General features: G+C 39.6%; 1 protein-coding gene across 1 annotated transcript; it reads left to right on the top strand.

Moving 5' to 3' along the window:
* Nucleotides 1-481: 481 nt before the first annotated feature.
* On the top strand, nucleotides 482-26,027 carry RBP2 (retinol binding protein 2). The gene is made up of 4 exons (XM_043997828.1): nucleotides 482-615; nucleotides 14,275-14,453; nucleotides 21,222-21,323; nucleotides 25,951-26,027. The coding sequence occupies exons 1-4, from the start codon at nucleotides 543-545 to the stop codon at nucleotides 25,999-26,001; spliced, it is 405 nt and encodes a 134-aa protein (XP_043853763.1). The 5' UTR covers nucleotides 482-542; the 3' UTR covers nucleotides 26,002-26,027.

Raw genomic sequence — 26,027 nt, 5'->3', positions numbered from 1 at the left:
TGTGTCTTAAACTCCATATCCCCAGATATACACAGTGGATGCTCTATAAACATTTGTTTATCCAACTGGGTGCTGATTCACTAGGGAACTTCAACACTTGATAGATGACTTTGTGCCCATGGGGGTCATAATTGCCTGCTAATTCAAAGTAAACCGTTTGCAGTATAGACTCTCAACTTTTTTTCCCCTCAAGTGCCAGACACAAATGTTCCAAGTTATGCCTTAAAAGAGTCCCTTATGAGATAGTCAAAGGAGTCATGGCAGCCCTCTGCAAGGGTCACTGCATGAACCAGGACCTTTCCTTGATGACTCTCCCAAACTTTGTTCTTCATTCACCTACAGTTTCACTGAACTTTGCTAATGAAAGTAAAGTTCTTTGTAGACTGTCCTTCTGACCCTTGAACTCTCTTATCTATCTCCAAAGCCATAAACTGTATTCTAACAGGATATAAAATAGCACATTCTAACTCATTCTCCCTACAGCTCTTGTTTCTACAGCTTGACATCTGTCCAAATCCCGATCAGTCTCTGAACCAGCCACGATGCCTAGTGACCAGAATGGAACCTGGGAAATGGAGAGCAATGACAACTTTGAAGGATATATGAAGGCATTAGGTAAATATTAATACCCCAAGGGGAAAGGAGCTGTCAGGAAGGGAAATGCCTTATCTAAATTTAAAAGGAAAATAGAAGCATTGGGATAGTGGAAAGATCCCTGGACTACTTAGGTATATCATTTATTTGCTGTGTGACCTTCAACAAGTCATTTCCCCTCTCTGGACTATAGTTTCTTCATCTGTAAAATGAATGTAAAATGTAAAATGGGCTTTGGGATAGATCTTCACAGTCCTTTCCAACTCTAACATTCTATGAGTATGTGCCATGATAAAGATAACTCTGGTAACTTGAGTCTTTTTTTTACATTCCAGTTACTGTAAATTCCTCTTCTGAGCCTGGAATAGCTAATTAACTGTTAACCTTATAAAGGATGGTACATTAAGGCTGATGCATGTTGAAACAATTGCTCAATTCATAGAAGGGAAAGATCAGGAGTGGTGTAGATCAGCTGACTTGTTGCTTGTCAGAACTATAAAGCATGCCTAGAATGCTAAGAGACACTCTGCTTTTCTGCAGAATCAAGGGTCAAATCTAGTGCCAAGGTAGAGCAGTCAGCAAATAAAGATAATGTCTCAAGCAGCCAGTTGGCTATGAGTAAAGCCAAGTTTCTTTTCAACTTCACCATCCCTTTGATCATGAACAACTCCTTTAAATGCAAATTTTTGAGGTGAGGTCTAGATCTTTGATTTCATTGTCATTGGAAACTCCAAATGAGGATCTTTCCTCTAACAAGAGAAACTTCCCATAGTATATCTTAAAAAGTAGTTTAAAAAAACCTAAAAAGCAACCAAAAGTTTCAGAGACTTGCTAAGGGTCACATGTGTGTACTTGTAAGACCTGGGACTCGAACCCAGATTTTCCTGATCCCAAGGTCAATTATCTCAACTATACTATACTGCTCTCAGAATATTACTACCTTGAGGGGGCAGGTAGGTGGCACAGTGGGTAGAGCACTGGTCCTAGAGTCAAGAGGACATAATTCATATCCTGCCTCAGACACTTGACACTTACTAGCTATGTGACCCTTGGTAAGTCACTTAACCCCAATTGCCTTGAACATCCAGGGCCATTTCCAGGCATCCTGATGTCAATCTTGCCACTGGACCCAGATGGCTCCTGAGGAGAAAGTGAGGTTGGTGACTTTGCATAGCCCTCCCTCACTTAAATCCAATTCACTGCATGTCATCACCCCAATGTCACTCAAGAATGAAGGACAAACTGCCTTATTATGAAATAAGGGCTATAGAATGATAGAATAATCTATATTCACCGAAGAAATAATATGAAAATGAATTCACCAATATTTGCTGGGGTAGGGGGATGGGGCAAAAGATATAAGATTGTCATAGGATCATAGACATAAACCTAGAAGAGACTTTTTGTTTGTTTGTTTTGGGGTTTTTTTTGTTTTTTTTTTGTTTTTTTTTTGTTTTTTTGTTTTTTGCGGGGCAGTGGGGGTTAAGTGACTTGCCCAAGGTCACACAACTAGTAAGTGTCAAGTGTCTGAGGCCGGATTTGAACTCAGGTACTCCTGACTCCAGAGCTGGTGCTTTATCCACTGCACCACCTAGCTGCCCCCTAGAAGAGACTTTTAATGTCTTCTTTGTCCAACCCCTCCATCTGATAAATGAGGAAACTAAGACCCAGCAAAAGACTGAGTGACTTGCCCAAGGTTACAAAGGTAGGATGTGGCAGAGGCAGCATTCAAACTCAGGGCCTGTGATGCCAAGTTTGTTTCCATTTCATCTTCAGCTGGCTTCTCTAAGTTCTGATAATATGGTGGCAGAGCCAGAGTCCTGCTTATGCAATGTGGAGGATCTAGATTCAAATCCTGCTTCAGACACTTAATAGAGGTATGGGCCAGGGAAAGGCATTATATCTCTCTGGGACTTATTTTTCCTCATCTATAAAATGGAAATAATACTTTACTACTTACTACAGGCATCTTATGAACAAGAAATTGAGAGAGAGAAAAAAACCAAACCACAAACCTGTTCTTTATTTTCCAAAGATGATTTCCCCAGTGAACTATAATTATAAAAAAGTAATACACATTGTAGAACTTCACAGTCTTGTTGTGAGCATCAGATAAGAGACTGTATGTGCTATATGTTAAGCATTTATTGTTTTCTAGGCCTTTTTCTTATTCTTTTCTTGCAACCAACCAAAAAAACCCAAACTAGTTAAATCCCAAATACATGAAATCCCATTAATCTAAGCCTGTGGGCTGGCCTGGCTGACCATAGAAGAAACAAGCCTATAAAGTTAGCCTTTGTTGCCCCTCAACCTCCTCCTTTGGGGGCCTTTCTCTCTCTTTAGGTCAGCCTCAGGACACTGGGGCCTTCATCCTAAATTCAGACCATTCAGAGACAGGTGGATCTGAAACTTGAGGCATTTGGAACTTGAGTAGCTTGGATTTACATTTTAAAGAAGAATTTCATTCCAGATTTTCAGAAGTGTGTGTGTGTGTGTGTGTGTGTGTGTGTGTGTTGGGAGGGAATGAAGGGGGGGGATGGTCAGGGTTCCAAGTTCTCTCCATATCAAAGCTATGCTGTGTGTGAGCCCAGCCCTTCCTGTAAGAAGAAAATCATCTTTAAAATGTGAATCATCAGGTGCATCCAAAGAAGCAACAATACAAACACAGGCTGGAACTTGTATGTAAGTCCTAAAGCTACTCATAAATAACAAGAGCGTGAGCTAAATTTAGATGCTTTTTTTTTCTTTTGGTGCAGAGTTTAGCCCACAAATGTTAATGTTTCCGCAAAACAAAATTCTTTCCCTAATTCAAAAAAAAATGAAACTGGCAGCAGACTTTAGCCTATAACAATCATCTCTCCTTTTTATAATGAAAAAGCATGTGGTTAAATATGTGCAGACTGGGCAATGTAATCCAATATATCCAATAAACATTTATTAAGTGACCAGTACTATGTATCCGACGCTGTACCAAGCTCTGGGGACACAATGAATAAAAAGATAGCCCCTGCCCTTAAGGATCTTTCAGTCTAATGAAGGAGGGGAGGAAGGGGAGGAAGAATCCTCAAAAGTAGGCAGGAAAGCTGGGTGGTGGTGGTGGGACAGGTAGATCAGGAGGTACCAAGTGCAGGGGTTTTCTGACAAGATGAAACCAGAGGGAACAGTAGATGCAAAGTGGAGGGAGCTGAATTCAGTTTCTACTCTCTTATAAAGGAAAGCAATGGGAAAAGTTTGGTACTCTACCCACCAGCCCTCCAATCAGAGGGGAACTAGACTGAGGGAGGTGATATCAGTTAAGGCTTGGGTTAGCAGCATGGTGATGAGATTAGAGGTGATGGGCTTAACTTGGGAGGAGCATCCTGAAACCAAGGAGAGTGGCAGTGCCTCCTCTAGTGAGCCAAACGACTTTTCCAGTCCTCCATGGTGATAATGGTGGAAGCCTCAGATGAGTGTTGTTTATTCATTCATTAAACATTTATTAAGACCTCACCACATGAAAATACCTGTCCTAAATGCTGAAAAAGATGTGGTTTAGATAAGACATAGTTCCTGCCTTCTTGGAGTTTACAATCTAGAAGGGAAATAAGGAATAAAAGCAGATAGCTACAGGGCATCAGGAGTTCTCTCTGCCTTAGGATAGAGTGGGTGGGGCAGCTCGGTGGCACAGTGAATAGAGCACTGGCTCTGAAGATGGGAGGACCTGAGTTCAAATCTCACCTCAGACACTTAGAAGCTGCATGATGCTCGGCAAGTCACTTAACTCCTGATGCCTTAAACATATGGAGCCATCTCCAATCCTCCTGATATATAATCTTGCCACTGGACCCAGATGGGTCTGGAGAAGAGAGTAAGGCTGGTGATCTTGCACAGCCCTCCCTCACTGAAAGCCAATATAGTGCAAGTCATGACATCACCTCCCAATGTCATGGTCCTCTTTGGGAACAAAGGACAAACAAGGATCAGTATTCACTAGAACAGTAGATAGAACAGCTGGGCTTGGAGTCAGGAACAGCTGAGTTCCAATATGGCCTCAGATACAAGCTGTCTTACCCTGGGCAAGTCACTAGACTTCTATTTGCCTCAGTTTCCTCAACTGTAAAATAGGGATAGTAAAAACATCTTATCTCCTATGGTTGTTTTGAAGATCAAATACTATTTGTGAAGTGAGTAGGCCCTTCATAAATTCATATTTCATTCCTTCCTGGTGAGTAAGAGCTAAGGCATTGGGATAGAGGAAGAAGAGATATGTCCTAATTAAGGAAACTTCCCTTCCTCCTTATATAACATTTCCCTTCAGATCTGATCTAACATTTTGTTTTGTAGCTTTCTAATACTTTGATCATGAGTTCTACTTACTGTGAAATACAGCATCACCTAATTAATAGGGTCCTGGATTTGGAATGAGGAAGAACTAGGTTAAAATCCTACTTCAGAGACTTACTCGCTATGTGACCCTAGGCAAGACACTTAACCTCTTGGACCTCAGTTTCTCATCTGTAATAGGAAGGGGTTGATCTTTCTGGGCTACAGCTCCAACTCTACCATCTTATGATTTGGTCTCACAAGGCCTGGATTTAAATCTTTGCTTTATTAATTCCTAGCTTTGAGACCTTGGGACCTTATATTTAAACTGCATGCTGTATCTATGTGTGAGTATGTATGTATGTATATGCATGTGAATGTGTATATGAATATGTGGGCAGATTGTGAAAAAATGTGTGTATATGTATAGGTGTGGGACCATGTATATGTGTATGTGAGTATGTATGTTGATTTATGTGAATGTGTATATGTATGAATTGTATATATGTGTGTTTATGTGTATGTGAATGTACATGTATAAGAATTTGTGAATGAGTGTGTGATGGTAAAATAGGAGCAAGTTCATTCTAAGATTCTGGACATATAACCCCTAAATGTGTTAACAGCAAAAAGAAATGGGATGAAAATAAGGAGAAGATTGTTCTTCTACTCTATTTCTCATAATTTTAAAGACAGTTGGTGTTTTGAGTATTAAGGAGTTCAGGTTCAAAGCCCATTCAAGTTGAGCTTCTTGATGTCCACTCATCTCTTAAGATGACTACACAGGGATCTGGGCTCTTTAATTTACAAAGAGAGCTGCCCTTTAAAACAGGAACCTTCGCTTTTTCCACTAGCACATTACAAAGCACTTTCATATTAGGTGGCCAACCAATAGATCAACTTTACGACTTGTATTGTTCAAAATGCAGCTATGAAAAGTACGCTTCAATAAAGTCTCTCTTGGTTGGGTTTTTTGGGGGGTGCCTATGTGTGGCAGCTACAAGAATTATATATTACTTAGAAATAGCTTTTCTTTAGACTCTTTCCTCTGAGATCTAAATTCACTTTACCTGGCTATAAATCAGGTTCAGAGATATCTTTAATCCATAAAAGCAGATAAAATATGTTTGATAACCATTGGACTAAAATACCAAATAAGAGAACCATTCCCTCTGGTAAGTGGGAAAACAAAATGATTCTGTTCAAGTGTTGGGGTGGGGAGGAGAGGGACAATAAGTTGTTGCAGTCAAACCTCCCTCTCCTTTTAGCTAGCAGCACCATGTAGTCTCCAATAGGAAATTTGGTACCATTTTCCTGAGAAAATGGGAGGTGACATGATTAACTCACATGTGAAAAAGCTAAAGGGTGGCTATTGGGCCAAGCCATTTTTCATTCCCTAGGAAAAGAAAAAAAAAAGAAAAAACCCTTAAAACCTGTACTCTGTCTTCATTTGCATAGAGCTCCATTTTCAGAGTCCCTAGGAGCTGTTCAGAAATATTGATTGTAGCTGGCAGTGGATATTGGCACAACCAGGGCAGTCTGAGTCATGGGAGAGAGGTATATAACTTTGGTTCCTTCCTGGGTACCCAGGGGCAAGGACTAATTTTTATTATGTGCCTTTTTTTTGAGATGCCTACTAAGCAGAATGTATAGAAAGGCCAGCATAAAGTCTGAGTCTCAATTTTGACAAGGCCATCAGGGGTCTTTTCCTCTTGGCTATTTGGGTCTCTGTTAAGTCTAGTTTTTAGTGCTTAACTTCCTTGTATATTTTCATACAGTTATAAGAGTAAAGATGGCCTTGACGATACTTTTCTCCCAGAGGCCTCTCCCCTGTAGACCAAGATGAGAACAGTTTTTCATCATTATCCTCAAAATAAAGGGTGTTGTGGGGGGAAATCACTTTAAAAACCTTAAAGGGTTTTTTAAACAGTATTGTTATGAGAATAATAATGAAAAATTGTTCCCATCTTGGTCTAGAGAGGAGAGGCCTCTAGATGATCTGGACAGTGCAGGTGTTTTACAGAAGAAGAAACTAAGTTTCACAAGAAATAAGTGACTTGCCTATGGTCACACAGTGAAGCGATATGAATTTATGATCTTCCTTCCTGACAGACCTAGGCTATGGGCTCAAATCTTCTCACTCCAAGTTCCACACTCTTTCTAGTACACTCCACTGCTTCCCATTTTCTACCAGATCTCTCCTTTTCTTCCATCTGGCTCCTGGGTGCAATGAGACTCTTTTTCAACCTCTTAATCCACTTCTGAATAGCACAGCTCACTGGAGCTCAAGTCTTGGACCTCAGTTCATAGGACCTGCTAGGCAACTAAGGCTGTGTCTATATGATGGCAAAATGATTCAGTCAGTTTGACGAAACATTCAGCCAAATTGGTTACTTGAGTCATGTAGACAAAATAGTCAGGGGACTGACAGCAGCTGTGGATAAGGATAGGTGATTGGATCAACTTTTCTTTGATTGTCTGAAGTGACCAGTCATTTGAGTCGAGCAATCATTTGTAACTGTTCCTCCACTGTAAAATGGGGAGGGGGGAGATTGGACTAAATTACTCTTAAAGTCACTTCCATCATTAAATATATGACCATTGTGTGGTTCAGACCATCAATGTTGTAGAATATTAGTGAAAGAAGAGATCAAAGTACACTGAAGTAGGGGGCAGCTAGGTGGCGCAGTGGATAGAGCACTGGCCCTGGAGTCAGGAATACCTGGGTTCAAATCTGGCCTCAGACACTTAACACTTACTAGCTGTGTGACCCTGGGCAAGTCACTTAACCCCAATTGCCTCACTAAAAAAAAAAAAAAGTACACTGAAGTAGTTGGGGAAGCCTTCATAAAGGAGATGCAAATGGAGTTGGGCCTAGGAGAATGAGCATAAAAGAGATAATTCAAAGCAAGGGAAAGAGAGTGAGTAAAGTGGTGCTGTCAGGGATTATCTGACCTGAAGCAATGAATAAGGAAGTTTTGGCTCATCTAAATCAAAAGGTTTGTATTGTGGAGTCAGGGAAAATAAGGGAAGGTGGAGAGAGACACCTTCATTCTTTATTCTTTGGCTCTGGGGTAGGTGCAGAGGAATATAGTTGGGGAAGATATAAATGTTCTACCTGTCTCCTACAAAGGAAGATTTTTAGATACTTAGAATCTGGAAGTTATTCTTCACTGGTTTTTCCAAGGAAGCATCAGTTTAAAGTAAAAAATACTCGATCATTTTATCCAATAAAGGTCTTTTTCTCCAAAGAGAATGATGGGTGCCTTAGAAGGTGTATGTATATGCATATGTGCACAACCTCAGGCCTCTGTGTGTGTGTTTGGATGGAAGGGTAAGATGAAAGGGGAAACATTTATATAATTTCAGTATTAGGCAACCCAAATGAACTACTTAGAATGTGCTACATAAATGCTAGCTATTAAGTCCAGAAATATTAGAGGTGCAAAGAAGTCACAGAGACTGTGTCCCTATTTCTTGTTTGACCCTGCAGGCTGTGATACTTCAAAGTGTTACTGGATGATTCCTTAAACCAGGAAGTTGTATAAATGAGCTGACAGAGAATTTAAAGGGTTTAAAGTGTGTTTTCCCCAAGTGGGGCTTATTTTAGAAAAAGCCGTGGGCACGGGAAGCAATTGGTGTTGAGCAGGGATGCCACGTGATAGCAAGAGTAAGATAACCTTCATCCATCTGTGTAAGGAGTAAACCTCCAAATAAGTAGAGTGGTAATTCAGCTGGGTCACAGAAGTCCCTGGAGCAATGGGGGGAGGGACAGATAATAAAGACACTCATATCTCAACAAGGCAGAGGAGGTACATAAACCGAGACAGTGTTTCTTTAATGTGTCAACACATGTAAAAGTAGAGCAAATCCAGAACTATTCAAGAATAATGCCCAAACTTCTCCAGGACCATTCTAAAGCTGCAATGTTAGAAGGTGCAACATGTTATATGGAATCAAAGCCATGCTCTAGTCAGCCCAGGATATGGTTTCTTATGGAAGCATCAACATACCTATTATAGAAAAGTGGTGTAGGTCAGGCCTGATAGAAGCTAGTCTGATGTTTCAGGTTAAAAATTGGAATGAAATAAAATACTTGTAGATCTTGTTGTTTAGTCATTTTTCAGTCATGTCTGACTCTTCATGACCCCATTCAGGGTTTTCTTGGCAAAGGTACTGAAGTGGTTTGCCATTTCCTTCTCCAGTTCATTTTACAGATGTGGAAACTGAGGCAAACATGTTTAAGTGACTTGTCCAAGGTCATACAGCTAATAAGTGTCTGAGGCCAAATTTGAACTCCCATCCTTCTGAGTCCAGGCCTGGTGCTCTATCCATTGTATCACCTAGCTGCCCACTAACCTAACCATTAACAAGAACAAAAGGATATTTAACAAGGATACACCATTGTTTCACTTAGCCATCTTAGTCTGCTGGTCAGGAGACTGAGGGATGAGCTACCGACTCCCCTTATTCTGGATTTTTGCATGTAAGCCACCAGGAAGTGACATTAATGGCCCAAGCTTTAGGCCTCTAAGCCACATAAATCTTGATGATAATTTCAATACCTCTTACCGAAAAACTAACCTAGCCTAAAGGCACGTATTGTTCCCACCACTAAGAACAGTCATTTTCTCTAACATTAATCTCAAAAATCGATGTTTCCCTAAATTTTTCTAGAGTTCCTTATTAAATAATCATCAAATATTTATGTTGATTTCTACTGATTCTCTTCTCCCCAGTTCCATCTCCCAACCCTAGTTCCACCTCTCCGTTTGATAGGCATTTCATAGTAGATTTTTCTCCATCCCCTAAAACTCATTGTGTCTAATACCACACTCACCATCTTTCCAACAAAGCCTATCCCCTTTTGACTTTTCTGTCCTATCCATTGTACCATCATTTTTCTGAGTAAGATAACCCAGGCATAGAACCTAAGTCATCTTTTATCCTCATCTTTTTCTTCTTTATCCAACGTGTTACCAAGTCCTGTAAATTGTTCCTGTGTGACCTTCAACAGGCTACTTAGTTTACCTGATCTTCAGTTTTTATATCCATGAAATGAAGTCTTTAGAACTTTAGAAGGGTTCCAAAGTCCTTTCCAACACTGAGCATTCCCTGGTACCATAGTTCTCCAGCATGTCATCCCTTTCTATTCTTGTTTCTACCAGCCTAGGTTAGGCCTTTATCCATCTTACCCCTGGACTATTAGGTTCATTCTCTAACTGCTCTCTCTACTTCCAGTTTCTTATTCCCCCAATCTATCCTATATCATGGCCAGATTAATCCTCCTAAAACAGCACTGTCATCATGTCATACCCCCCCACTTAAAATTTGCACTAGCTCATCATTGTCTGTAGGATAGCCTGGCATTCAAGATGCTCTATAATAGTTTATACAACCTACCCTTTCTGCTCTTTGCTTTTGTTACCCACTGACATGTGGAAGTGAAGTACAATGAAATTAATCCTCGACTTGGAGATAGAGGAACTGAGTTCTAATCCTAGCTCTACCATTTACTACCTTATCTTCTACTTTGGGGAAGTAACAGCCTCTCTGAGCCTCTATTTTTTTCATCTGTAAAAGGAAGAGTTCAGCTAGATGGCTCAGGGGATAGAGTGCTAGACCTAGAATCAGGAAGACCTGAGTTTAAATATGGCCTCATATATTTACTAGCTGTGTGTCCCTTCGAAAGCACTTAGTTATGCTTGCCTCAGTTTCATCATCTGTAAAATGAGAGCTGAAGAAAGAAATAGCAAGCCACTCTGGTATCTCTGCCAAATGTGAGAAAATAATGGGATTTGGCAGATACTCAAAGGCTCACCTGGAGATTAATCTAAACTGATTGAATTAAGTGAGAGTGATTGACTTTGCTGGTTAGCCTACTTCACGTTAATTAGATTGTAGCCTCACCTGGCTGGCCCTTAAGGAGGTATTGTTCTCAGAAGCTAAGGACTTTGAACTCAACTTGAGACCACCTTCAAGTCCAGTTAACCAATGGATTTGCATGACACCTGCCAATCAGCTTGAAGCAGTGTGTAAGGACCGCCTCTGCTCCAGACCTATAAAAAGCTTCCACACTTAGTTTGAGGGGAGTTCATAGTTGAAGCAGGCTGGTGGGAGATGACTTGAGGAAGAACCAGACCAGGTTGGAATTCTAGGCTAGATAGGCCTTTTCTTAATGCCACGTGTTCTCTTTTTTCTAATACCTAGTATGCTTTAATAAATGCTTAATGCCCAAAGACTGATGCTAAAGCTTCTAATTTAATGCAGCCACACATTTAGATTTTAAACATCACACAAGAAAACTCCAGATCAGGTCATGAAGCATCAGACATGACTGAAAATGACTGGACAATAACAACAAAAGATGAAGAGATAGACTACCTGATATCTCAGGCCTCTTCCAGCTTTACTGAAGTACCAAAGAAAACACAATGGGTGTAATTTCCTCCACTTACTACTTATGTGAACTTAGTCAAGTTATTTCATCTCAGTTTCCTTATCTTAAATAATTTTTTTATTAATTGGTTGGGCTCAATGATCTCTCAGGTTCCTTGAAGCTTAAAATCCAATGACCTGGGGACAGCTAGGTGGCACAGTGGATAAAACACCTTCCCTGAATTCAGGAGGACCTGAGTTTAAATCAGACCTCTGATACTTGACACTTACTAGCTGTGTGACCCAGCGCAAGTCACTTAACCCCAACTGCCTTACCAAAAATAAATTAAAAAAATTCAATGTTCTTCTAAAATTGGGAGAAAGAGTAAATAATTCAATATAAAGGAATAATGGAAAGTGAGACAAAAAAAGATGATGAGAAATACTTTGTTATCAGGGCTGCACAGGGTTGCATGAAATGTCATCAGATGATAAACTGTTTCCTCAGTGTCTCAGTCTCTAAAATGGATATGATAATATATTATCTATTGCCAGATGAAACATGAGGATATTTGCTTCAATATTCTAGTTTCTCAGAGAAAAATAACTTTAAAAATTCAAACTCTTCTTACTGTTCTCATAATCATTACTGTTCATGCTATATAGTCAGTCCCAGTGTGTTTTTTTTTAATGAGACACCACTAGGCAGTTATTTTGAAGAAAGCTTAGAGGTTTTATGTGTTAGTTAAATATTCTTGAGCAATTCACTCATATATTGTATAGTTATATGTGTTTTAGCATTTGCTATAGCAAATATGGCTAAATAGCTATATTTGGCCAGAGACCAAATTCTAACTCAATCTACAGCAGGGGAAGAACAATAAACAACTTAGAAACTATCCTCTCTTCCTAATGGGAATATTGGCCACCTTGCTGTTCCCCCATCTCTCAGCTCCCAGCATTTTCACTGACTATCCCTCATGCCTGGCATACTCTCCCTCCACATCTCTGCCTCCTGGCCTTTCCTGGCTTCTTTCAAATCCCAGTTAATATTCATCCTTCTGTAGAAAGCCTTAATTCTAGTGATCCCTTCTCTCTGTTGATTATTCCCTACTTATCCTGTATATGACTTGTTTGTACATTTCTTTTCATGTCCTCTCCTCCATTATAGTGTTGTTTTTTTGTTTGTTTGTTTGTTTGTTTTTTAGTGAGGCAATTGGGGTTAAGTGACTTGCCCAGGGTCACACAGCTAGTAAGTGTTAAGTGTCTGAGGCCGGATTTGAACTCAGGTCCTCCTGAATCCAGGGCCAGTGCTCTATCCACTGCGCCATCTAGCTGCCCCTCCTCCATTATATTGTGAACTCAAGAGGGCAGGGACTGTCTTTTGCCTTTCTTTGCTCCAATAGCGTGCATCTCAAATAGCCTCTGACAACCGAAGCCCAACTCCTGGCCTTCTCGTGGCAGAACTGTTTCCACTAACAGGAGAAGGGGTGAAGGCCAGTCACTAGTGCCTTAAAACCAGTCGCTTCAAGCAGGTGGGGCTCATTAGCCTTGGCAGGCAACCCGCCTAGGGGAAGGAAACCCAGATTTTAAACCTACGCTGTCTTGCGGCTATACCCATATATGGGAAAGGCTTCAGGAGTTAACCCCGAGGAAAAATCAGGAGTCGAGTCCCTTAGGCAGTTGGATGTTGGACATCACATCCCTCTGGCAACTCCTGCAGTGGCACTGGTGCCAAACTGTATTGGCTCTGCCTCTCCTTTGGATCCACCAATGTCGTGGAGAGGGAAAACCTGCTGCATGGGCAACAGCTTGTTTTCCATATTGATATGCCCAGGCCAGCCCCCTGGAGAGGACACTCCAGCTACTCCTCATGGGGTAGATACAACACGGGATGCGGCAATTACTGGTTATAAGTCACTCAGGAGCTGTAGCTCCCTTATCAGACTGCACAGCCACATTGTGGCCTGTGGCTCTTCAAGGTGCTGATCCATGGTCGTCCACGACTGCTGGAGGCCTACTACTACTGTATTTTCAATGCTTAGTGCAATTCCTGGCACATAGCAGGTGCTTAATAAATGCTTGTAGAGTGATTGATGGATTAATGGCAGTTCTAGGGGTGGGGTGGGGTGGTAGTATAAAACTTTATGTATAACCCAGGATATTGGCATAAGTTCTAGGTTAACTTGACTGCCTAGTATAAATTGCAAGACCTGTGGATTTTATACCTACTTTTGGAAATGCAAATATATTTTCATCTAGTAAGAATCTAGTAAATGAAATAATCATTCAGTGCCTGTTGTGTGTATTAGTGGTATAACAGTCTATAATCAAGGCAGAACATCTTCACTAAATAGGTTAGGAGAGTGAGAGAGATCAACAGAGAGACAGAGACAGAGGCAGAGAGACAGAAAGAGACACAGAGAAAGAGATGATAGATAAAGCATTTAAGTGCAATATAGATAAAGCTTATTATGTGCAAGACACAGCTAAATGTGGACCTTTGATTTCATTGGTACAAGAAACTCCCAAGTGAGCGAACTCCCTCTACCAATGCAGGTTGGCACCTTCTCTAGATCTCAGAATTGCCTAGAGCACTGAGAGGTTCAGGTACTTGCTCAGGGTCACACAGCCAGGATGTGTCAGAAGCAAGGTTTGAATCTAGGTCTTCCTGGCTCTGAGTCTACTCTATTTACTATTCCATGTGAAACATCCAACTTGCTTTCAGAATTGATGAGTTAAGGGAAACAATTTGTAAATTTCTTGTTCTCTGCTGCAGGAAGTTCACTCCACATTCCAGACACAGGGAAGCCAGAGTTTATCTCCACTACCACCACCCCCAAGTCCTTTATGTAATGGACAGTTATTAATTAACATATAAATAATGGAAAGATACCTGACTATGATTTTTATCATAGATGCTGAATGTTTGGTCTTGTTGAAGAAATGAATGAGTCTAGCTTAAAGTATCATAAACTCAACAACTCTCTTTGCCAACAGATATTGATTTTGCCACCCGCAAGATTGCCAAGCACCTAACTCAGACAAAGATAATTGTTCAAGATGGTGATAACTTCAAGACAAAAACAAATAGCACATTCCGGAACTATGATTTGGATTTTACTGTTGGAGTTGAATTTGATGAGCACACTAAAGGACTGGATGATAGACATGTTAAGGTACTAGCTGGGTTTTGGTTTTGCATTTCACACAGCATTTAATGCAAAGGCAAGTGATTCTGATTCATGATGGAAAAATAACATGGGCAATTAGGTGAGTTGGGGGTGGTGGGGAACAGAGCTTTATGATGCTACAAATGAACTGTGTCGTTCTTGCAAAAACAGGTCATATATTAAAAACCAGGCTCTAATTTCCTGAATTATTTTTAAATTATAGAAATACATGTGTGTATATACCTATGTGTATATGTATATGTACATTTATAATATGCATACAAATATTTTATATAATAACCAGATGGTATATGCATGTATATGCATATTTTTGTGTCTGTATATATGCATACACATAAACACAAACACAAACGTAAACACAAACATATCTATAGTAACTATGTGATGCAGTGTATGGAGTGCTGGGCCTAGAGTCAGGAAGACCTGAGTTCAAATCCAGCCTCAGACACTTACTAACTGTATGACCCTGGGCAAGTCACTTATCCCTATTTGTCTCAGTTTCCTCCTCTATAAAATCGGATTAATGATAGCTCCTACTTCATAGGGCTGTTGTGAGAATCAAATGAAATAAAAATGATAACTCTTTTAGCAAAGTGTCCAACATATAGCAACCAGCTAGGTAGCAGTAGGTAGAGCACTGGATTTGGGGTCAGGAGTTCAAATCTGGCCTGACACTTACTAGCTGTGTGACCATTTAACTCTGTTTTTACCTTAGTTTCCTCATCTGGAGAATGATCTAGAGAAAGAAATGGCAAACCACTCCAATATCTTTGCCAAGAAAACCTCAAATGGGCTCATAAAGAATGGGACACAGTTGAACAACTAGAAATATACACACATACATATATAAATATTAGCTCTTATCATAACATCAGTGTTATTATATATGTATATGTGTATATTAATACATGCATATAGGTATATAAATAAATGAGCCATTTATTCCAAGGCCAGATTAATAGTGATTTCCACCATCAGAGCTGGGAACCTCAAAATAATTCAAATAACTAAAGAAACTCTCAGAGAGCAATAGAATGGTAATAAAGCCCTTACCCTTTATACCGTAGGAGGCAGGGACTCCCCCAGGACTTTACCTTTATGATCATGCATAAAACATCGTAGTATGGGGCAGCTAGGTGGCACAGTGAATAAAACACTGGCCCTGGATTCAGGAGGACCTGAGTTCAAATTCAGACTTAGACACTGGCTGTGTGACCCTGGGCAAGTCACTTAACCCTCATTGTCCTGCCCCCCCCCAAAGTCCCCAAAACATGTTAGTACATTCAAAGAAGCAGCGACATGGTACAACATGCAGAAGGGACAGAAATGAAATAGAAAAACCCAGCAGCCGGTGACCATTCATGGATGTCTCTATGCATCTTAATAGTCACAGGAGGTTATCACATAATATTATGTACAACATGGAGAAATGACTGAGATCCATCGTGATTCAACAAACTTTTATTAAGTACCTACCACATTCAAGATCCAGGAGATACAAATACAAAAATGACACAGTCCCTTCGGGGTGTTTTCAGAAGGATGGTATTATTATATTATTAATACAATTTGATGAAGTTGATATACTATTAGGCAGATACATATACAAAAGTACAAAGAAGTTTAAAAGAAACACAAAGTAATTCCAAGAGGTTGAGTACTCAAGTAACAGTGAGCATCTAAGCCGAGATTTGAAGGAACTTAATGTTTCTACCAGGTATAGGTGAGGAGGAAGTGTGTACCAGACGTGGGAGTCTGCTTTTGCAAAAACACAAGTGATGAGATCCCAAATCATCAAGAAAAAGCTCTATTTTGTTCAGTGGGTTCTGTTTAAGAAGGCTAAAACAAACAAACAAAAAGCTTTAGCATTAAAGGCATAAGCTTCATTTTCCTCCTTTTTTTCCAAAAATTCACTTCTGTAGGAAACCTCATTTTCCTATGATGTTGGATAGGTGAGGAGCTACTGTCTTATGAAGACTGAAAGCTAATTCATCAGAAATCAGAAGTAATGCCAAAACTTGCCTGAGTATTTGCGTCATTCTTCTGTTCTAATGTCAGCTCAAAATGAATATTGTACATCATTTAATTCATTTCCATTTCTCTTCAGATCTGGTTGTCTGCTCACTAGAAACCTGGCCAGTCTTCTAGCCTTATTCTTTATCACCTCTTATGGCACATAGACTCTTTGTTTCTCCCGGAATAATCAATTTCCCCATTTTTTTTTTTGCTGATGGTGAGAGTATCCCATCTGTTCATAGCCATCTTGACTCTTCCTCAGTCTTTAATAGAGTCTCTTCCCTTTAAATTCCCTCAATATCAGCTGCTAATCCTGTCAAACATATGAAATCCCCTTTGCAGCATCTCCTCTATTTTGGCTACAACAACCAGAAAGAAAGGGGGGAAAGAGAGGTTAGAGACAAGATGGAATGAGTAGGATTCTCCAAGAGCACCTGGGCAAAGTTCTTGATTCTACCCATTATCTTTCCCCACCTGGGTTTGAATCCTATTTCCAACACTTATTATTAGCTATGTGACCCTGGACAAAGTCATTTTACTATTTTGAGACTCAGTTTCCTCATCTATAAAATGGGGAAGAAATAACCTATCTCACAGGGTTGTTTGGGGAGAATGCTTTGTAACCCTTAGAGTTCTTTATGGGTGTGAATTATTTTTTTTAATTGTTGCTGTTCTTATTAAATTTCTTCTAGGGCTTGGGAGACTTTTCTCTCAGTTTCTTTACCCCTAACCTAATTCTCTTCTGCTGCTTCATTTTAAACCCATACGATCATAGAGGGCTGACAAGAAATGTATAGACTTCACAATTCACCCCCTTCATTTTGTATGTGAGGAAACTGAAGACCCATGGACTTTTAGTGACTTGCCCAAGTTTCCATAGCTAATAAAGAGCAAAGGTGGGATCCAAAGTCAGGTCCTATGATTCAGAATCTAGAGAGCTTTCTCTTACTGCACACTACCTAATGTTTTCCTTCTTGGGCCCTTCTCCATCCTCACTGATTCTGTTTCAAACTCTTCACCTACAATCACAGCAGCTTTGTCTCTCAGCCTCCTTTTGGTTGATTTGAATGACTTCATCTCCTTAAGATTTATCCACCCCTTCTGCAGCCCAGTCTTCTAATAACAACCTCTAAGTTTTCCTCACTCCTTTTATCACTCAGCATATGTTGAAGTCACAGAATAAACTAGCAACAATGTATTTGACCCCAGTTTTAGAACCTAGTGCCTGCATTTGCAATCTTTTTTTTCCCCATAAAAGTATTTTATTATTTTCCAGTTACATATAGAGATAGTTTTCAACATTTGTTTTTATAAGATTTCTAGTTTCAATTTTTTTCTCCCTCCCTCTCCTCCCCCCCCCGCCCTTCCCAAGACAGCAAGCAATCTGATATAGGTTATATATGTACAATCACATTAAACATATTTCTGCATTAGTCATGCTGTGCAGGAAGAATCAGGGCAAAAAGGAAAAACCTCAAAAAGAAAAACAACAGCACTAAAAACAAAAGAAATAGTATGATTCGATCTGCATCCATATTCCACAGTTTTTTTTTCTGGATTTGGAGAGCCTTTTCCATCATGAGTCCTTTGGAACTATCTTGTACCATTGTATTGCTGAGAAGAATCTAGTCTATCACAGTTGATCAACACATAATGTTGATGATACTGTGTACAATGTTCTCCTGGTTCTGCTTATCTCACTCATCATCAGTTCATGTAAGTCCTTCCAGGTTTCTCTGAAATCCACCTGCTCATCATTTCTTACAGCACAATAGTATTCCATTACATTCATATACCACAACTTATTCAGCCATTCCCCAGTTGATGAGCATCCCCTCAATTTCCAATTCCTTGCCACCACAAAAAGAGCAGCTATAAATATTTTTGTACATGTGGGTCCTTTTCCCTTTTTAATGATCACTTTGGGTTACAGACCTAGTAGTGGCATTGCTGGGTCAAAGGATATGCACAGCTTCATAGCCCTTTGGGCATAATTCCAAATTGCTCTCCAGAATGGTTGGATCAGTTCACAGCTCCACCAACAATGCATTAGTGTTCCAATTTTTCCACAGCTTCTCCAACATTTATTATTTTCCTTTTTTGTAAAATTAGTCAATCTGATAGGTGTCTGGTGGTACTTCAGAGTTGTTTTAATTTGCATTTCTCTAATCAATAATGATTTAGAGCACTTTTTCATATGACAATAGATGGCTTTGATTTCTTCATCAGAAAATTGCCTGTTCATATCCTTTGAACATTTCTCAACTGGGGACTGCATTTGCATTCTTTTTTTTTTTTTTTTTGCAGGGCAATGAGGGTTAAGTGACTTGCCCAGGGGCACACAGCTAGTAAGTGTCAAGTGTCTGGGACAGAATTTGAACTCAGGTCCTCCTGAATCCAGGGTCAGTGCTTTATCCACTGAGCCACCTAGCTGCCCCCACATTTGCATTCTTAACAGCAAGGACAAATTGGTAGTATATATTTCTATCCTGCTCTCTATAGTAGCAGTCTTTTAAGTACCCTAAAATTAGTCCTATGATAAACTGAAAAAGTAAAACAATTTGGTTGCAGCATCTCTTTTTCCCTTCCTTTTTAATATCAATCTTCCTCCTTCTGCACAGATAGATACTCATTGTCTGCCTTCATGCTGCCCAGGGCCCCTAATGGCAGTGCCCTACTCATGCTTGTCTTCTGAACAATTTTCCATGTTCCAGATTTTTCCTTTATCCCTTTCTCTCAGGACCCTGCTAAGTGACTTAATAATCTTGTGGCCTAATTTTCCCTAAGGTGTTAATGTCTAATAATGGCTAGACTATTCACTTTCCACGGGTGTGCATTTTATCCATCGCCTTAATAAAAGGAATAAATTTAGTGATGGAGATTTCAGGAACTCTGACAGGACAGTGGGGAGAGATTTGGGGGAAGGATTCCTGTCCTGGAACGCTTCAAATTGCACATGTAGATAGTCAGCTACTCTGACTGTATGTGAATCCAGCTCTCTGAGCACTCTCTATTTGAAACGATTTTTCTTTATCTTCTTCCTTCAAGATTTTGACTTCCATCTCTGTTTATAACCTCCTTTCCCATCTGCTCTTTTGAAGATAATTGAGTCTCTTTCAAGTGTTCTGTGATATGGGAGATGAAGGGTGCCATATAAAAATGAATAGAATGGTGCTATATTGAATGTTATTAAAAGAGTTTCTTACTCTCTCTCCTGCTGTCTGTTTCACATTGAAGGAAAGGTATTAATGTTGCAGTTATTCTTGTGATTCATTGATACCCAGTTACTGTCTGACTGGAATAACTTCGAAATTGACCATTCTAGTTTGGATTCTTGAAATAATAAGTGATGGCAGTCTTCTTATTGCAAGTGACTATCATTATTGAATATTATTATTAAAGGGGTTAAAATAATATAATCAAATGTACAGAATTTTTTTACACAAAATATCATTTCAACAAAATCAGCACAGTCAACAGTGTATATAGAGCTTCTGCTGTTTGTGAGGTACTGTGTTAGATGATCTGGGTTGTAATGGGTTGTGTGGGAAGAGGATACAAAAGAGAAAGAAAGAAAGAAAGAGAGAGAGAGATTATGCACTCTTTTCCCTGAAGGAGCTTGCAAGGTAGCTGAGGAGATAACAACATGTGAAATGATAGCATGATGTGTGATGATATATGCTATATAAATAGTAATAATGACAATATCTCATGTCTTGCTAGCCATGGTACCTCATGACTCCGGAATCAGAGATCCTGGATGCAAATCCTGACTGATACTTACTGCCTGTGTCACCTTAGGTGATCACCTAAGATTCCCTGGGATTCAGTTTCCTTTTACTGTTGAAGGAAGGTCTCATCCATCTCTAGATATGTTATTATATAGCAAAATAATATTTGCTAAGTGCTTTATACTTATTATCTCATTTGATCCTAACAACAACCCTGTGGGGGATGTGATGTCATTAATTCACATTGCATAGATGAGGAAACTCAAGTTAAAGAGTATAAATGACTTACCCAGTTTTCCCCAGCTAGTAAGTTTGTGAGGGAGGATTGAATTTGACTCCAGGTATAGTCATCTATGCCATACTGCTTCTCACATACAATAAGGTACAGACGAGGAGGGTGATAGCAGATCAGTGAAAGGAGATATCATTATGGGAGGGATGGTCGAAGATGTTTTTCATGGCAAAGGCAGACCTTGCACTGAGCCTTGAAGGTCAAGTAGGATTTAGAAGGGCAAAGTAGTAAAAAGAGTGCTAACCTTGGAGTCACTGGACCTGGATTCAAATCCTGGTTTTGATGCTTATTACCTTTATGATCTTAGGTAAGTTATTTAACCTCTGCAGGCCTCAGTTTACTCATCTTTAAAATGAAATTGGACAAGATGACATCTAGCTCTAGCTATATGACCTTTTGCTCCTAGATAGGTAGAGAAGAAACTTAAGGGGATTAAATATGGGGAGAATATTGAACAAAAGCACAGAAACCAGATAGAACTGATGAGATGCCTGATATGTGGGAGGGAGGGGGGAGTAGAAGAGACAGTTTTTAGACCAATTTGACTGGAGTGTATATAGTGGGATAGTACGAAAGAAGGTTTAAAATGTCAGGGTCTTAAATCCAACCTTTATCTGGCAGATGAGGAAGACAAAGTGATAAGAAGCAGTCTTGGATTAGTTTGTCCTTCTGGGCCTTCTCATTGGGATTGTTCTGCCTCCCTGTCTCTTACAGACTCTGGTGATCTGGGATGGGGATAAGCTGGTGTGTGTGCAGAAGGGAGAGAAGAGTAACCGAGGCTGGAAGCAATGGATTGAAGAAGGAAAACTGCACTTGGTAAGAGTTGGTTTTCATTCATGCTCCTCATATTTTTCCAAAAATAAACCACAATGTTTACCCAATGAGACTCCTCAACAAGAAAAAAACAGCCCCATTCTACTCACTTGAGTTCCAGCCAAAGGCACATCATCACACAGACCAGAAAGCCGTTTCCATCCTACCCAAGGGAATCTAGGAAACAATCTAAATAGCAGCTTCTGTGAACTGTTGCATTATTTTTAAAGCTCTAAATGCTGAGTTAGGAATCTACAATTCAAGGAGAAGAGCAAGGAACCTGCAAAAGACCATCTGGATCTGGGGAGAGAAATGAATACGGAGCTAAGGCAGAGGAGAACTGACAGAAATATCCTGCAGTCTGGAAAAGAGATATCAGAAGCAGGGACAGAAAGGAGAATCAGAATCACCAACATTTAGACGTGCAAAGAATCTTAGAGATCAACCCCTTCATTTTATAAATAAGGGAAACTGAGGCTCAAAAGCACAGTGATTTATGAAAAGTCATGCTACAAATTAGGAACAGAGCCAGAAAGGAGAGAGTTGGGAAATCATCATAAGATATAGAAGGATATATGCTCTACAAGTGGGCAGCTATGTGGCATAGTGGATAGAGTGTCAGGCCCAAAGTCAGGAATACTCATCTTTCTAATTTCAAATCTGACTTCAGACACTTACTAGCTATGAAACCATGGGTAAGTCTTTTAACCCTGTTTACCTTGGTTTCCTCATCTGTCAAATGAATTGGAGAAAGAAATGGCAACCCATTCTAGTATCTTTGCCAAGAAAACCCCAAATAGGGTCCAGAAGAGTCAGATGTGACTGGAAACAATTGAAAAGAACCAAAAAAAAATACTCTACAAGTAAGCATTTTGAAATTCTCTTGGTTAGATAGAAGTTATATCTACATATCATAAAACATCTAGTCAATTTAGTAGGGGGAAAATTAAACTGTAAAAAATAGCTGCTAGGATCCTGAGAATCTGAAATCTGGTTGATGAATTCAAATGTTCCTTTTTAAATTCAATGTGACAGACTAAATGAGTTTCCTATAGACTGAGTGACAGCAAAAACATAGTAACAATACCAACCATCACTATGCCCATCACTTTCGCTTCTCTGAAGTTTTCTCCGATAGCCACCACTTCCATATTTCACCCAAGGGACTGTTACAGCTACTATCACTCGGGCCTGGTCTTTAAGACTTCTGTGCTTCTCTGTCTCTCTTGACTTAAATGTGTACAAAGCCTTCTTTTTTCATTAAGTTGAAAAATATCAGGATGTTTCAAAAGGAACTTTCTTAGCAAATAAACTAAATTTATATATATATATATAAACACATAGATAGATAGATAATTAGTCCCACAAACTGACAAACAATAGATTTCACATCCTAATTTGACTCCAGTTTAGCTACAAAATTATATTGTTGGCACAACTTAGAGGGGACTTGGCCATTGCACCTATTTTGTAAAAGCTTTGTTTTTCACCTGTGGGTCTAGGCTTGTATCTGGGCATAGTCTCACTAGTAGATGTATGACCTTGAGGATAGACAACATTATAGGAGATGTCTGAATGCCTTATGCAAGTTCCCTCTATCTACTAGCTAAAGAATTCCAGAATTTCCTTTTGGACAATTTTCATATTGGGTTGGACAGTCCACTCTACCTATTTTTCCTTTTCAACTGCTTTCAACAGTCAGTTTTGTTGTAGAGTGGGGATGATTGATACATCCAGAGTCCTATTTGCTATTCAAACTTGGCTAGGAATGTTGGCTCTGCTCATCCCTCCAGGTCCTTTTTGATGCCTTCCTCAAATTTCCCCCAATTAATGATCTTCCAGAATTCTATCATAACAGTCTTATAATATCAAAAACTTAAAACATATAGTGCCAATAAATAGCTTCTATTATCAGTAAGAGGATTGTTTCTTCAATTTACTTTAATCCTGCAAGTTTTTATTTATGAAGCCCCATATTATGAGGAAAGCACTTTGTTAGGTATTGGTCTGCCTCCAGTGATTCACATCCAACCTATGTATGTCTATCTATCCAGCTAGATAGTTCAGTGGATAGAATACTGGACCTAGAGTCACAAAGACCTAACTTCAGATCCAGATTTATGGGCAGATCACAACTTTTGCCTGCTTCAGTTTTCTCAACTATAAAATTGGGATTAATAATAATAGTAATAACACAAACTCCCCAAAGTTATTATAAAGATAAAATAACATATGTAAAGTGTTTTACAGACTTAACGTGCTGCATGAGTAATAGCTATTATCCTCATCAGTGCCCTTCCATACATTTGACATAGCTAGGTCAACCCAACATATTAGGGACAGTCACTGAATTATGTTAACATTGTGAAGCAGGGGTTTTAGAATGGAGTTTATATAATGGAGTTGGACCCCTTCAATGATACGTGGGCTCTGGTCTCTTGCTAAAGGATACATGTGCTCAGAAGGAACCAAGCTCCATGGAAAGTTCTCCAACCCAACACCACACTACGATTTCATGGATACCAATGGAGCACCTGGACTGTACAGATATCCCTCATTCTCCCTTGTGATCAATCCATTTTTTTAATAGTCATGTATTTCTCTGGGAACAACTACTACACTATTTCTCCTGCATAATCCCCAACATGTAATGATTTATGGTCTGCTCATGTCCTACATGTGCCACTTCATTGTTTATTAATTTGTGGGATAACTCAACTTCACTTCTTCAGAGACCATAGTATTCCACAGTAATATCAGCTAAAGAATATTGAGACTGAAAAGATGGGTCTTTGTTTCAGGAAAAAGCTTGGCCATCATAAGAATTGGGCAATCTCCCAAAGGTCATTTGGGTTATTCACCCTCCTATACAATTCAGGGTCTGCTTCAAGATCTATTTCCATTGTCTCACCAAAATGGATATGCACCATAGGTTGTCCATTCAGCTGAATATTAGAGTCTAGACAGGAAGTATTCTTCATTCTTTGCTTGGTTTTTCCTATGTGGATAGTTTAGATAAACCCTTTTGTAGTGTTAGCAAAATGAAAGCCCCAGTCATTCAATTCATCAACAAACATTTATTAAGTTCTTAGTGTATATCAGGTACTATGCTGAATGTTAGAGATACAAAGAGAAAGCAAAAATAGTCCCTGTCCTCAAAGAACATGGAAGGGGCATGTACACATATAGGATATGTAAATGTATACAACGTGCTCAGTAAGTCAGTTGTGAGATAGGCACTGGGTGAACAAAAATCAAATAAGACCCAATGCTACAATGCCTTCTCTGTGTTGATCAAAGAACTAGTGAGTTTAGCATCATCCAACATATTGTTCTTATTTCAATCTTGCAATGTTACCTTTCAGGGTTGAATTTCCTGAAAGAAAGAACCAGTATTCAGTGTTTGGGGTTTGGGAAGTGCTTTATAGTCATTGTATCTCATTTGATCCTTACAACAACTCTGTGAAGTAGGTGCTCTTATTAGTCTTATTTTACGGTTAAGGAAATTAAGACTAAGAGAGGCTAAGCAGTTTGTCAGGGTTAAAGAGATAGCAAGGCATTGTGGGAGAATTCAGATTCAAAACTCTCCTGATTCCATGTTAGCACCACTTAGCGGCTTCACTTTTTTTTGGGGGGGGGGCAGGGCAATGAGGGTTAAGTGACTTGCCCAGGGTCACACAGCTAGTAAGTGTCAAGTGTCTAAGACCAAATTTGAACTCAGGTCCTCCCGAATCCAGGGCCCATGCTTTATCCACTGGGCCACCTAGCTGCCCCCAGCTTCATTTTAAAAAATGATTCACGTAGCCCCTGGTCTAGAAGTACCATTCACTATGCAATGTATCACACAGCTCGCTGAGTCAGGGATAAATCTAAAATGGTTTTCTTTTCTTCTCTTTTTGGGATGTTGCATATTAAAAACATTGCTAAAATGTCTTGCCCCATGGGGACGTATTTTTCCTTTGATTCCAATGTTTATGAGGATTTTAAGATCCCATATTCCTCGCATTCTCAAAGAGCCATTCTTAGTAACATAAAGCCTGTTTTCCTCCATCTATACCAAAACCAATGTCCTAGTCAGCTGACAGGCAGGGTTTTAATACCTTTCTGCAACATAAATCCAAAATTTGCCAATAGTTCCTCCGGGCAAAGTTCTAATTATCTACCTCCCACATTGGGCTGAGCTCCCTTATAAACACAAGACCTAATGGACTGAAGGAACATCACTCTATTGAGCAGCTTCTCCCTCTCCCTTCACTTTTAAAAGCTTTTCCTGCTCTATTTCCTACCTTCTTGGTTGCTTCATTACTTCTAATAAATTACACCATGTTGTTTTAATCATAGAATATCAGCAATGCCACCATTAGAGCTTGATTTCAATGCATTTTTCATTTTTAGAGTTGTAAAAGCTCAATCCCCTAGTCAGAACCTAATCACCACAACCCTACAGTGTGTGCTGGTTCACTGGATTCATGAAATACACATTAACAAAAGCTTCTGAAAGTCTTTCTTCTTCATGTGGTCACTTACTTCATCTCTCCCTGAGAAATCAAGGGTCATAGTACAGGCCAAGGCGCCAAAAGGGATTAATGTTGGCTTGCTTCCCATTAACTGGTCATTTTTCACATTGCAGGAGCTGACATGTGGAGACCAAGTATGCCATCAAATCTTTAAAAAGAAGTAACAGTTGACAAGGAAACCTGTTGAGTT

Source organism: Dromiciops gliroides, chromosome 3 (genome assembly GCF_019393635.1).
Source record: "Dromiciops gliroides isolate mDroGli1 chromosome 3, mDroGli1.pri, whole genome shotgun sequence".
Taxonomy (NCBI): Eukaryota; Metazoa; Chordata; class Mammalia; order Microbiotheria; family Microbiotheriidae; genus Dromiciops; species Dromiciops gliroides.
The sequence above is the reverse complement of the archived record's forward strand: the minus strand, read 5'-3'. Positions and strand labels throughout refer to the sequence as shown.